At 44.2% G+C, this 14451-nt stretch overlaps 1 protein-coding gene across 2 annotated transcripts in view; it reads left to right on the top strand.

Annotated features, from left to right (window-relative positions):
- The window catches only part of RXRG (retinoid X receptor gamma), a 76936-nt gene that overhangs the window by 59606 nt on the left and 2879 nt on the right, over positions 1-14451 (top strand). For both annotated transcript variants that reach the window (XM_081914912.1, XM_081914913.1), the window contains exons 4-9: positions 17-196; positions 1171-1340; positions 2949-3078; positions 4946-5078; positions 8062-8153; positions 9724-9829. In XM_081914912.1, coding sequence (XP_081771038.1) covers positions 17-196; positions 1171-1340; positions 2949-3078; positions 4946-5078; positions 8062-8153; positions 9724-9829 — 811 coding nt within the window. The remainder of the gene's footprint in view (positions 1-16; positions 197-1170; positions 1341-2948; positions 3079-4945; positions 5079-8061; positions 8154-9723; positions 9830-14451) is intronic.

The following is a 14451-nucleotide window of genomic DNA, read 5'->3' as shown; positions in this document are numbered from 1 at the left end:
TCTGCCTTCTTGCCAGGGAAGCACTATGGGGTATACAGCTGCGAAGGCTGCAAAGGCTTCTTCAAGCGGACCATCAGGAAGGACCTCATCTACACCTGCCGCGATAACAAAGACTGCCTGATTGACAAGCGCCAACGGAATCGCTGCCAGTACTGCCGCTACCAGAAATGTCTAGCGATGGGGATGAAGAGGGAAGGTATGTCCGTTTGGGGAGGCACAACACACACGCTCCATCCATGGTTGCGCTGGCCAGAATAATCTGGACAGTTGGTAGCCCAGAATCTCTGCTCTATCACTGCACTGGATGACCCAGTCCCACAGCAGTTGGGAGTGAATACACTGCAGGGCAAACATATTTATATTTATATTTATATTTATATTTATATTTATATTTATATTTATATTTATATTTATATTTATATTTATATTTATATTTATATTTATATTTATATTTATTTATATTTATATTATTTAGTGCTTTTTTCCTTTAAAAATGTTTAGGGGTACTCTCATTTTGACTTAAGAAAATCACAAGTTCAAATCGGGAAAAATAAACACAGTAAATGGACAAAAGTACAAAGATTCACAAAATGTTTAGGGGTATGTATACCCCTGCATCCCCCCCGAAAAAAGCACAGATTATATTTTATATTTTATAAATTTATTTATTTGGTTTTTCAGATTAAAATTTTACAGTCACATATCAAACATACAACATAGATACAAGATTCCAAAGCATTTTCTGGACTTCCCTCCTCCCCTTTGTGGGTCCTACTGTTAATCATTTCCTCCTGCATCTTTTATAATAATCCAAATATTTTACCCTTCCATTGTGTCCAAAATTCACCATTAAACTACAAATGTTATTCCAATACTACTAACAATTTCAACTTTATAAATTACAAAATTTACAAAATAAGGAATTGAAAGTGACGTTCAGTGATTGGATAGTTACAGAAAGTTGTTACAGTTGCATTGTAGTTGAGCTCTATATAAGCAGGCTGGCTGAACCCTTCAGTTCAGTTCTGTTCTGGCTTGTGAATAAACAAGAGCTGTCTGAAGAATCACTGTGTTGTCTGATATGTTCACCCACAAACTTAACATGCCTGAAATGTTTGGACTGGGGCAAAACCTGGTGGGTTTTTTTAATATATATTTTTTTCTACTCAGCGGTTCAAGAGGAGAGGCAGAGAAGCAGAGAGCGGAGTGAGAATGAAGCTGAGTCTACAAGCAGCTGTGGCAGCAGCAATGAAGACATGCCTGTGGAAAGGATTTTAGAGGCTGAAATGGCTGTTGAGCCCAAAACCGAATCTTACAGTGATGTGAACGCTGACAACTCAGTAGGTGGCTGCTTGGGACTGGGCTGTTACTTGGACAACTTATTATTACTATTAGTAGTAGTAGTATTAATTAAATTTCTGTTTATTAAATTTGAGAGTGAAGAATAATGAGAGTAATTCATACATGCATGCCCAGAGGGCCAAACTACCGTATTTTTCGCTCCATAAGGCACACCTGAGGGATGCGCGTGGCACTGTGGGTTAAACCACAGAGCCTAGGACTTGCCAATCAGAAGGTCGGCAGTTCAAATCCCCACGACTGGGTGAGCTCCCGTTGCTCAGTCCCTGCTCCTGCCAACCTAGCAGTTTGAAAGCACGACAAAGTGCAAGTAGATAAATAGGTACCTCTCCGGCGGGAAGGTAAACGGCATTTCTGTGCGCTGCTCTGGCAAACCAGAGCAGCGCACGGAAACCCCGTTTACCTTCCTGCCGGAGTGGTACCTATTTATCTACTTGCACTTTGCTGTGCTTTTGAACTGCTAGGTTGGCAGGATTAAGACCAATAATTTCTGGTTTGCACAGTCTCCTTGTATAGAGTCTTTTGCCTGCAAATTATTAAATGGCCATTACCAAACCATGGTTGTGAGTGACACCTACCAATATCTCAAGGGGTTGCAGCCTGTGTTGCTGCTAAAAATGGATAACAGAGAGGAAAGCTTCCTCTGCTGGTCATTGCCCGTAAAGTGCCTGAGATAAAGTGCTCTGTTATTGTCCAATAAACAGAGGATGAGAAAAGTGCTGGTAACTTGAACCAAAGGTGGCAACAGTTAAGAGTTTTAAATGAGAGCAAAAAGCGATAAAATAAAAGCATTCCTCCCAGTGTTGTGTACACAAATCACTTTTGTTCTACGGCCACTTTTAGTCAAAGAGATTTTGTGGGCTTTTGAAGCACAGCAGAAATTTGCAGATGCTGTTTATTGGAGTAATAATAATAATAATAATAATAATAATTTTATTATTTATACCCCTCCCGTCTCGTTGGGTTTCCCAAGCCACTCAGGGCGGCTCCCAACAGCATATGAAAAACACAACAAAACATTAAAAACTTCCCTAAACAGGGTTGCCTTCAGATGTCTTCTAAAAGTCAGATAGTTGTTTATTTCCTTGACATATGATGGGAGGGCGTTCTAGAGGGTGGGCGCCACTACTGAGAAGGCCCTCTGCCTGGTTTCCTGTAACCTTGCAGTGAGGGAACCACCAGAAGGCCCTTGGAGCTGGATCTCAGTGTCCGGGTTGAATGATGGGGATGGAGACGCTCCTTCAGGTATACTGGAGGAATTCTAGGATCACTGTGTCCATCCTTTGGGCACCAATGCCTGATTCAAAAACCTTTTTTTGCCTCCAAGCATTTTTATGGGTTCAGTATTTGGGGTGCTTTCAGTAACGGGGAGCAGGATGGCTATGACGACCAGTGGCATAGCGTAGGGGGTGCAGGGGGGCCCGGCCGCACCAGGCGCAACATCTGGGGGTTAGGGGGCACAAATCCATGGGTTAGGGGGTGCAAATTACTTGCCTTGCCCCGGGTGCTGACAACCCACGCTACGCCACTGATGACGACGAGGTGGCGGCGGTTGAATTTACTCACCCATATGCCTGCTTCTCACTTAGACCAATGATCCTGTCACCAACATATGCCACGCGGCTGACAAGCAACTCTTCACGCTGGTGGAATGGGCCAAGCGAATCCCACACTTCTCAGACTTAACGCTGGAAGACCAAGTTATCCTCCTCCGAGCAGGTATGGATCTTGGCCCCCTCACCTTGCCACTGCTGTACTTCCTTCAATCACCTGAGGCAAGTTTTTATTAAGAGCAGAAACCCAACATCTGGAGCGCTCATGTAATGCCGATTTTACTGCTTTGCACCATTTCAGACTGCAGGTGACAATGAGATCGCACTTTAACCATTCCCTCGTTTGAAAATAAATAAATAGGGATGTGTCGAAAACAAAGAGGGCATTCTGTGGACACCTTTGCCCCCCCGTTAAATAAGCCACTCTGTTTTGGCAATGGGGTTTTGATTATTTTTGAGAGGGGGAGGGACAAAGCAGGGGATCCTGGTGAGGGGAGAGACTCCATCAGGCAAGGCCTCTTTCCACCTGCCTTGCCCCACCCTCTGCTTCTCAATGTGTATTGTATTGTTTTATTGATTATAGTTTAGATATTATTGTAACTGTTGAGTGGATTTCTGTTTAACCTTTATATGTTGATATTATTATTTTATACTATTCTAATTGATTGTTGAATGCTACTTTTTTGTGAAGGCTGCCTATTTTAAAGTTACTTTTTATTGTATTAGATTGTTATAAGATGTAAAAAATAATAATTTTTGTTTTGTTTCTTCAACTTGTAAACTGCCTTGAGTATTGTAAGATAGAAATTAAAAATGATGATGATGATGATCCTGGTTGCAAAGTGGGGGAAAAATGCTGAATCATTCCATTGGCGGCCAGTTAGCATTCCTCTGACTGATTTGGCTTTTAAGCATCATCACGTAGCTGTGACAAATCTGCTGCATGAATCTTCTGATACATGGCTTTGTGGGGGCAAGTTACATGTGGATTTACCTTGGTTAGAAAAACATCAGTTTCGTGTTTTTTTGTAAGACAACAACTTCAATCTTCACGTGGATCATGGGATCAAACAGGTTTACTACTAGAGGGTGAGCAATTTGGGAGAAAATCCCCCCCCCAGCCTCTATGCAGCGAAGCAAAAAATCTAGGTGTAGATGCCCACAAATACGTTTTTGTCTCCTGCGTCCTTGCCTGGCAGTGCTCCTAAACTGCTGTTGCTTCCTAATCACAATTTTCCCACTTCCTACTCCATTGCCACTTCTTTATGGAGAAAGTTTAATAATCTGGCAACAGAGTTCTTGATGGCAATATTTTATTTTTCCATTTCTAATGCACCCAGAGGCATCCATTTCTAAAAACCTGTACCAAGAGTATTTTTTTATTTTATTAAACTCATAGAGCTAATTTGGAGAGAGAAGTTTTGACATACTGATTAAGAATTCCGTATTGCTTCAAAGCCTGCTCTTGATGGGGTTACACCCCTTTCGAAGAAGCAGGTATTGATACTTGCAGGTACTTCTGCATCCTTTGCTGTCACTTGAGACTTATGTGCAGGGCCAGATTTAGGTTTGATGAGGCCCTAAGCTACAGAAGGTAATGGGGCCCTTTATATATCCAGCTGCCCTTTGTCAACAACAAATTGTCACTGTTTTTGTGTTGAATGTATGCTATATGGTAATTTATGGACCTACACAACACAAAACACTGTTGCTGTATGTAGGTCCCAATGAACTCCCCCTTTTTGCCCCTCCCAGAGCTGGTTTTATAGTCCCTCTGACTCCACCCCCTGGGTTCTGATTGGGCAACTTGTTTAACTATTTCACCTCCAGCGCTCTCGTATCTTAACATCACAGGGCAGTATACAAATTTAAGAACTGAATAATATACAAGCAAGCAAGCAAGCAAGCAAGCAAGCAAGCAAGCAGGCGATAGCTTTCCTACACCCAACACAGATAAATCCACTTCACATTAAGGGCTTGTAAGAGGCAAGTCCCATAATATGCATCTGTTTCACTCCTGTCTTCTCTTCCAGGTTGGAATGAGCTGCTGATTGCCTCTTTTTCCCACCGCTCTGTCTCCGTGCAGGATGGCATCCTGCTGGCCACTGGCTTACATGTGCAACGGAGCAGTGCGCACAGCGCCGGAGTGGGCTCCATTTTCGACAGGCATGTTTCTGAACTCTTGTTTTGACGTTAGCACTTTTCTACGTTCACGGCTTCTTTGAGTTGATTTGGTGGAATAAAAAGCTCAGTTAGGAGATAGCAGAAACCACGGGGTTAAAGCTGACCAAAAGTCCAGAGGTAGCATTTTTATCCATTTACGATGGGGTGGAAGGTTCACAGGCGACGAAGGACTTGCTCACAAATTTATTGACAGCTGCACGAATTATTATAGCCAGGAAGTGGAAAAGGCAAGCAGAATATAACATGGAAGAATCGTACAAAGAGGTTTGGAAATATAGCTATTAATGATAAATTAACATGTGCAATTAAGGTAAGACGGGGAATATGTAGGAGAAATGATTTTAAAGAGATATGATGGGTGTTTGTAGAATGTGTATTGCTAAAATGGAGGCATGAGAGGTGTTGAAATTTTGGGTGGTTGGAGTTATAATGGAATGGTTTTGGTGGTGGGGTGCACATTTTCCTGCTTATTTATGTATGATTAATCATTAATTTAATTTAATAACGAGCAAAAAAAAAAAGGAAAAAATCACGTGAGTCGGCTTTTGAAACAAAATACACCTTCACCATAAACTTTAGGGTGGCGGATGCTATTTTATCACCCAATTTATTTATTTTTAATCATTCTTTTAATTACTGCTTAAATGGTTTTCTGGTTATATCATTCAATTAAAAAAAAAAAGATGAGAAGACAAATTTTAACAATATGGTGGGCAAGGATTTCTTCCATCATTTTTTTGTAAAGGAATGTTATAACTTTATTTCATTTAAGCAATTATAGCAAAAAAAATAAATGCTATATGCAGTTCACTGCAGATGGTGACAGCAGTCATAAAATTAAAAGATGCCTGCTTCTTGGGAGAAAAGCAATGACAAACCTAGGCAGCATCTTAAAAGCAGAGACATTACCTTGCCAACAAAGGTCCATATAGTTAAAGCTATGGTTTTCCCAGTAGTGATGTATGGAAGTGAGAGCTGTACCATAAAGAAGGCTGATCGCCGAAGAATTGATGCTTTTGAATTATGGTGCTGGAGGAGACTCTTGAGAGTCCCACGGACTGCAAGAAGATCAAACCTATCCGTTCTGAAGGAAATCAGCCCTGAGTGCTCACTGGAAGGACAGATCCTGAAGCTGAGGCTCCAATACTTTGGCCACCTCATGAGAAGAGAAGACTCCCTGGAAAAGACCCTGATGTTGGGAAAGATGGAGGACACAAGGAGAAGGGGACGACAGAGGATGAGATGGTTGGACAGTGTTCTCGAAGCTACCAGCATGAGTTTGACCAAACTGTGGGAGGCAGTGGAAGACAGGAGTGCCTGGCGTGCTCTGGTCCATGGGGTCATGAAGAGTCGGACACGACTAAAAGACTAAACAACAACAAAGCAAAAAATAATATATTTTTTTAGTGTTAATCAGAAGACTGATTTAAAAATGAGCAGAATATAAAATGATACCTGCAGAAATGGACCTGATTAATGTGTGCTGAGCTGTGGGAGTTCATTTTCCTGCTAAGTCACTGCCTTTTGAAAGGAAGAAGGGTGGTGCTTAGGAAAAGTCAGTGGCGTAGCGTGGGGGGTGCAGGGGGTGCCGGCCACACCGGGCGCAACATCTGGGGGTTAGGGTTAGGGGGCACAAATCCACGGGTTAGGGGGCGCAAATTACTTGCCTTGCCCCAGGTGCTGACAACCCACGCTACACCACTGGGAAAAGTCACTGAGTGCCTTCGTGCCTTCCAGGTGTTGTTCAACCCCATTGAACAACACCTCCCCATTTGCCCTGTTCAGCATGGCCAATGGTCAGGAATGATGGGATAAGCCAAATTGTCCCTGTTTTTTGTGTTGAATATATGCTATATGGTAATTTATAGACCTAATAGGTATCTAAAGCCATTTGCACATAACGAATAGGAGTCTACACAACACAAAACACTGTTACTGTTTGTCGGTTTTATTTTATTTGTTTATTATCTTATATTTTTGAAATGTACATCTATTTTTTTCCTTTAATTTTTTTGGGCCCCCCAAAGGCCTGGAAGCGATGCCTTATGAGGAACGGCTAAGGGAGCTGGGCATGTTTAGCCTGAAGAAGAGGAGGTTAAGGGGTGATATGATAGCCATGTTCAAATATATAAAAGGATGTCACATAGAGGAGGGAGAAAGGTTGTTTTCTGCTGCTCCAGAGAAGCGGACACGGAGCAATGGTTCCAAACTACAAGAAAGAAGATTCCACCTAAACGTTAGGAAGAACTTCCTGACAGTAAGAGCTGTTCGACAGTGGAATTTGCTGCCAAGGAGTGTGGTGGAGTCTCCTTCTTTGGAGGTCTTTAAGCAGAGGCTTGACAACCATATGTCAGGAGTGCTCTGATGGTGTTTCCTGCTTGGCAGGGGGTTGGACTTAATGGCCCTTGTGGTGTCTTCCAACTCTATGATTCTATGAAGAGAGTGGGGCCCTAAGCTATAGCATGTTTAGTTTATACATAAATCCGGCTCTGTCCCTATTCTACGTTAGACCTGCGCCAGCTAATCGGAGCCTTCTGCCTCTGAGCTTTCTGTTCTACTACTCTCAATGCACGCTGGGTCCTGGGAGAGGGGGGTCAGGAATGCTTTCCAAGGACACTGAATCTCTCAGCTGTCTCTCCCCTTGTGCTTATTCTTCTTGCTGCTCCTCCTCTTCCAATATTTCCAGCTTCTCCCCTCTGCAGACTCTAAATTATGCCCTTCTGCAAACCACTGATCTAAATCTATACTGTCTTCCTGTTCTCAGGAAGGGTCAGGAGAAGGGGGGTGGTCCTCACCATTCCTCCTCAGTCCAGCCCCTGACAATACGGATGCCCCTTGAAAAGTGAATGAATGAAGCCTGGCCATTCTACACTGTGTTGTGAAGGGACCTCAGACTGCTATTTGCACACTGAGTGCATCAAAGCAGACTTTGACTCTTCAATTCCCTCTCTTGTCTCTAATACAGGGTCCTTACTGAGCTGGTATCCAAAATGAAAGACATGCAGATGGACAAATCTGAGCTGGGGTGCCTACGAGCCATTGTCCTGTTCAACCCAGGTATGTGTGGATGCCTGGGGAAGCTGGTCCAGGGTCAAATCAACTCGTGAATAAATCTAGCCCTGGGTTCTGAGCAGCGGTTCTTGCTGGTTCTAGGGAAAGGCCTTCTTGGTGACCTCTTCTCTCAACTGCCCAGCTTTGCCATCACTCCCTCATTCATCCATGTGGCACTGAGGTAGCCAGGTTAGTCCAGTGGCAGGAAAATACAGAAGAAAAATGGTGCTTAAAGAGAATGGAAATGGAGCAATGCATGGAGAGAAATGACTGAACAGCAATGGGGATGGCAGTAGAAAAGATGAATAAAATGTGTAGTCCTCATATTTTAAGGAAGGGGATACCACTTTAAGCCTGCCTAAGGCCATCCTAAGGGATGCGGGTGGCGCTGTGGGTTAAACCACAGAGCCCAGGGCTTGCCGATCAGAAGGTCGGCGGTTTGAATCCCCACGACGGGGTGAGCTCCCATTGCTCAGTCCCTGCTCCTGCCAACCTAGCAGTTCGAAAGCACGTCAAAGTGCAAGTAGATAAATAGGTACCACTCCGGCGGGAAGGTAAACGGTGTTTCCATGTGCTGCTCTAGTTCGCCAGAAGCGGCTTAGTCATGCTGGCCACATGACCCGGAAGCTGTACATCGGCTCCCTCAGCCAATGAAGCAAGATGAGCGCCGCAACCCCAGAGTCGGTCACGACTGGACCTAATGGTCAGGGGTCCCTTTACTTTTTTAAGGCCACCCTGTTGCCATGTAATGCGCATGAGGCAGTCTTTTTTTGGTTTCTGGCCGGTACCACATAGTAAAGTAAAAAAGGTAAAGGACCCCTGGATGGTTAAGTCTAGTCAAAGGTGACTATGGGGTGTGGCACTTATCTCACTTCAGGCCAAGGGAGCTGGTGTTTGTCCACAGCTTTCTGGGTCATGCAGCCAGCATGACTAAACTGCTTCTGGTGCAATGGAACACCGTGACGGAAACCACAGCGCATGGAAATGTTGTTTACCTTCCCACCACAGTGGTACCTATTTATCTACTTGCACGGGCCTGCTTTTGAACTGCTAGGTTGGCAGGAGCTGGGACAGAGCGACGGGAGCTCACCCCATTGCGGGGATTCGAACCGCTGACCTTCTGATCTGCAAGCCCAAGAGCAGGCTTCCTCAACCTTGGCCCTCCAGATGTTTTGAGACTACAGTTCCCATCATCCCTGTCCACTGGTCCTGCTAGCTAGGGATCATGGGAGTTGTAGGCCAAAAACATCTGGAGGACCGAGTTTGAGGAAGCCTGCCCAAGAGGCTCAGTGGTTTAAACCACAGCGCCACCTGTGTCCACCTTTACCTTTACCACATAGTATATATTAGGGACAGCAGTGTGTCTTCTCAGAGGTCTCTTTCAGGTAGATAGGTAATATTATTGCTCTGCCTGTTTTTCCAGTTAATTACGGTTTCACAGCTAACATACACCATGGAGTGCGATGCTATTACAGTTCACTTGGCCATTCTGCAACCTACAGATAAGGAGTGGGCAATAGCTGTGCTGTTTTTTAATCATGATTCCCCTCCCCTCCTTGCTCTCTCACCCCATCAGATGCCAAGGGTCTGTCTAGTCCTGCAGAGGTGGAATCGCTACGTGAGAAAGTTTATGCAGCTCTGGAGGCATACACCAAACAAAAGTATCCTGATCAACCGGGAAGGTAAATAGAAAGAGGCTCAGCACCATTCTTAACACAGAATGCTGTTGGAAAGTGCAGAATACCAATGATGGTGCTTCTGTGTGTTTGGTTGGCTCGGAAACATTCAAAGGACAAGAGATCCAAAAGAGATCCAAAATCAGTAGTGGGCAACAACCTTTATAGATTTAGATCTGGAGATGACCTGTACTTGGATCAGTAACAACCTAAAACCCCTTGAACATCACATTGAATTCCCTAGAGGAAAAACGAGATCTAAATTTATTAAACAAATAAAAAGATCCAGAATTGACCGCCAATCCCAAATAGGGATGTGAGAAGGCAGCTGTTTCTGTTCCAACCTGTATCCATCACAATCACCGCCGCTTACTTTCTGCTGTGGTTTGGTTTCCACCAAATATGACATTCACTGGGCTCATTTCCAGGCAAAAGGTCTGGACTCTAAAGCTCCATGTCTGAGCACTCTACACACACACACACCTGCTGTTTTCCCTAGGAAAACCTGTGTTTTACCACTGATCACAGCAAACAACCATTGGGTTTTCCCAGGAAAATGTCAGGATGAAAAAGGAACTGTTCAGATGCAGACCTTTAAAGCCCAGATCCGTGCCTGGAAAGAACAGTGCGAAAGGAAGTCTGAGTGAGTCCTGAGTCTTGCACTCCTCTCTTTAAGGCAACTTACATTCATCTCATTGGAAAGGGAGCTAGTGTCAAAACAACATAAAAACAGTCACTTTTGAACTGAAAAAGCCAACAGCAATGTGAACAAACACTGGTTTTTTTCTGTTTTTGTTGCTATTATCCAACATCGCATTCGTTTATTTACTCCAGAGCAACAAGTTAGAAATGAACGAGGAAGCTGGGCATGGGTTTCAGCAGGGAAACGAGAAGTTAGAGGAGCAACTTTCTGTTCTGGTGGCCTGAGATCCAGTGGCGTAGCGTGGGTTGTCAGCACCCGGGGCAAGGCTAGTAATTTGCGCCCCCTAACCCCTAACCTGCCGCCGCTGTCAGCTTCTTCTTGCTGCTGCCTGGTCTGGTCTGGTGTGATTCTCTCCCGTGTTCAGCGCTGCGCTGGGCGGCCGCTGCACTGTCCCTCCCCCAGATAGTCCCTCGCTCTCTCTCCGCACCGCACGCCTGGCACCCACCCCCTCCATAGTGGGCGGCGACCCGGCGGCTCGGATCGGATTCGCACAGCCAGCACTGCAGTGAGAGAGAGTGAGTGAGCCAGGTAGGGGCAGAGAGCTGCAAGTGCGAGCGCCCCCCCATATGTTGTGCCCGGTTTGGCCGGCCCCCCCTGCACCCCCCATGCTACGCCACTGCTGAGATCATGTTGCGTTCTGAGCCCAAAGGAAGGACTGGACCCTGATAAAAGTGAGACACGAGGCTTTGACCAGCAAGGCTCTCGGAGAGAGTGCATATAATCGTCTCTCTGTGCTTGTCCATGTTTAGCCCCAGGCCCAGGCCGTTTTATTCTTAATCTGAGTGTTCGTAAGAACCAATCAGATTTCCTCTGAGCATTTAAACAAACCTCAAGTGGACAAAGTTAAACTATAAACACTAGTTAGGCATGCATACTCTGGAGTAACTGAATGAAAAAGTTAAACTATAAACACTAGTTAGGCATGCATACTCTGGAGTAAATGAATGAAAAACTACAAAGGAGCGAATACAGCAACCCCGGAGGTCATAAACAATCAGTACACATGATAAGAAGGATGGCCAGGAGGACAGTGACCATTATCACCTTAATGTGAAACCTGTTTCCTGGCCCTAAGATTAACATCCTAAGATTAATATATAAGAAAGCTACATCGACGAAACTGCCCATTATCTTTGAGGACCCAGGACCCCTGCCTGTCTAAGTGTGTACGTGAGTTGTGAAGAGAGAGAAATGAAACAGGGATGCAGGGGTGTAGATTGATCAAGAATCATATCAAAATAGTTTAAACCCAGTCAACGCAATGCTTTCATTGCTGACACAGATGGCTTACTCTATATTTGTTATAATTCCTCATAGCATTCCCACCTGATCACTACAAGATCAGAGCCTTTGCCTCCTGATCTCAGCCACTCCAAAGTTGGCAATCTCTCTTTAAGAAGACTGCAGTGCCCTCCTGTCTCTGCGAAACCTCTACATAAGAAAATGACAGAGGGGGGAGGAATTACAGGCAGACAGTGGAGATCCAACTTTGGAGGTGACTTTTCTTCTGGATTTCAGCTTCTCTTTCCTCCCAGTAGCCTTTAGAATAACTCAGTGTTTTTCAACCTTTTTTGGGCAAAGGCACACTTGTTTCATGAAAAAAATCACGAGGCACACCACCATTAGAAAATGTTAAAGAATTTAACTCTGTGCCTATATTGACTATATATAAAGTAATTCTCTTGAATAGGAATCAAATAAAGACAAAGAACGTATTTTATAATTACTTTATTATGAAATAGCAAGTAAACAGAAATGTGAAAAATTATAAAATACTTCATTTTTAAATCTTTCGAATTTTTCAATTTTCCCACGGCACACCAGGCAACATCTCGTGGCACACTAGTGTGCCGCAACACTGGAATAACTACTGGTACATTATCCAATTCTGCCATCTGCTGGTTAACATGCAAATGGGAAGTCATTAAAAGTTATCTTCTGTGTATTTCTCCTACACCTTACTCTCTCCTCCTCTGCCAACCCTTTTTGGGTGATTTTGGTATTGAATAGATTTGACAGGAATTGGGGCAAATGTGGAACAGTGGTTATTTATATTGCGTATGCTGTTTAATGGCTTTAATGTTTTGTGAGCTGCCTCTAGGCTGGAAGGGATGAAGTAAAATATTTTAAATTAACGGTGTGAAGCCCAACAGCGCATCAAAACCAACAGCACACAACAGAGGCCACGAGATGTCCCTAAATGGTCACCCAAATATTTTTGGGGAAAGGTGAATTTTATACCCTCCAAGAGGTGACGAGTGGAACAACTCTCCACCTCGTGGGTACCAATTTGCCATTCTATTAAAAAGCAACTCCAGTCAAGGTTCCAGCATAGGTTGGCAGGGCCTGGTCCTCAGGTTGTAAATGCCAATGGGATTCATATGGAGAAAAGTGGAGTTTATAAATAATGTGCATCCAAGGTGTGAAAACCTTTCAGGAGGGGATTCAGTGCCTTGGATTTGGGCCTGAAAGCAAACTCTGGTAGCTAGTGTGGTGGGATACATTCAGTGAGGCCCAGTGCTGAGGGCCTTCTGGCAGTTCCCTCACAGCGAGAAGTGAGGTTACAGAGAACCAGGCAGAGGGCCTTCTCGGTAGTGGCACCCGCCCTGTGGAACACCCTCCGGTCAGATGTCAAGGAAATAAACAACTCTCTGACTTTTAGAAGACATCTGAAGGCAGCCCTGTTTAGGGATGTTTTTAATGTTTGAAATTTTATTCTGTTTTTAGTGTTCTGCTGGGAACCGCTCAGAGTGGCTGGGGAAACCCAGCCAGATGGGCTGGGTATTATTATTATAATTATTATTGTTACCAATATCCAAAAGAAAATCAGGAAGCACCCGAGTTCTCTTTAAGTCCAACCCCATGTTAGGTACATTATGCAGTTGTCAGTCTAAGAAGGCTGACCCATTTTAAGCTCTAAAATACAGATAAATGTTTTGGTAAAAGCAGAGGGGGTGTCGTTTCTGAGTGAAATGAAGTTTAGTTTTCTTTTTCTACGTCTTCCTGCCATCTGCAGTGGATTTAAAGCTAAAATGAAAAACCTAGACTAGAGACCATCACACAACCTGCTTCCTCCCTATTTCATTTTATTGATATGGTGCCTTTCTATATACCGTATTTTTTGCTCTATAAGACTCACTTTTTCCCTCCTAAAAAATAAGGGGAAATGTGTGTGCGTCTTATGGAGTGAATGCAGGCTGCGCAGCTATCCCAGAAGCCAGAACAGTAAGAGGGATCGCTGTGCAGCGATCTCTCTTGCTGTTCTGGCTTCTGAGATTCAGAATTTTTTTTCTTCTTGTTTTCCTCCTCCAAAAACTAGATGTGTCTTATGGTCTAGTGCGTTTTATAGAGCGAGAAATACGGTATATCCTGCTCAGAGCTGTTTACACACACACACACACACACACACACACAGAGAGAGAGCAACAAGTCACATATCACAATATCAAGACATTTTCGAAAGTGCGTAGTAATAATAATCAGCATTAAACAATTCAAAAACCAAATTTAATTCCACCAGAGTGTAGCTATGTCTTGTTCTGTGGGTGCTTGAGGCACACAGAGGAAACAGCCAGTATCTGGTGAAGTTGGGTCGCCGTAGTCAAGGTCACATCAAACAGATAAAGCCTGGTCAAGCTTTCTTAGGCAGCGGGTGTGGAAGACCAGGACCTTGGATAGCTCAAAATGAGCCCTGCTAGCTAAATCTCTCCCCTGCTGTAGTTGCAGGAAGCTGTGGTCTTGGCAGGGAAATGCAGCCAACTGTAGACTGACAAGACCCATCCTGTGGTTGGTTCCCCAGAGGAGATGGCTGGGTTGTTAAAAGGCTACTGCCTGATTTTACAGTTGGTGTGCCCTGAAAGCCTGGGGAACTGGACATGTGGCAATTGGTGCATCCTACAAATCCGAGGATAGTGCCAAAACTGTG

The sequence above is a fragment of the Podarcis melisellensis genome (assembly GCF_964234715.1).
Source record: "Podarcis melisellensis genome assembly, chromosome: 6".
Lineage (NCBI taxonomy): Eukaryota > Metazoa > Chordata > Lepidosauria > Squamata > Lacertidae > Podarcis > Podarcis melisellensis.
This window is presented reverse-complemented; position numbering and strand designations above follow the sequence as displayed.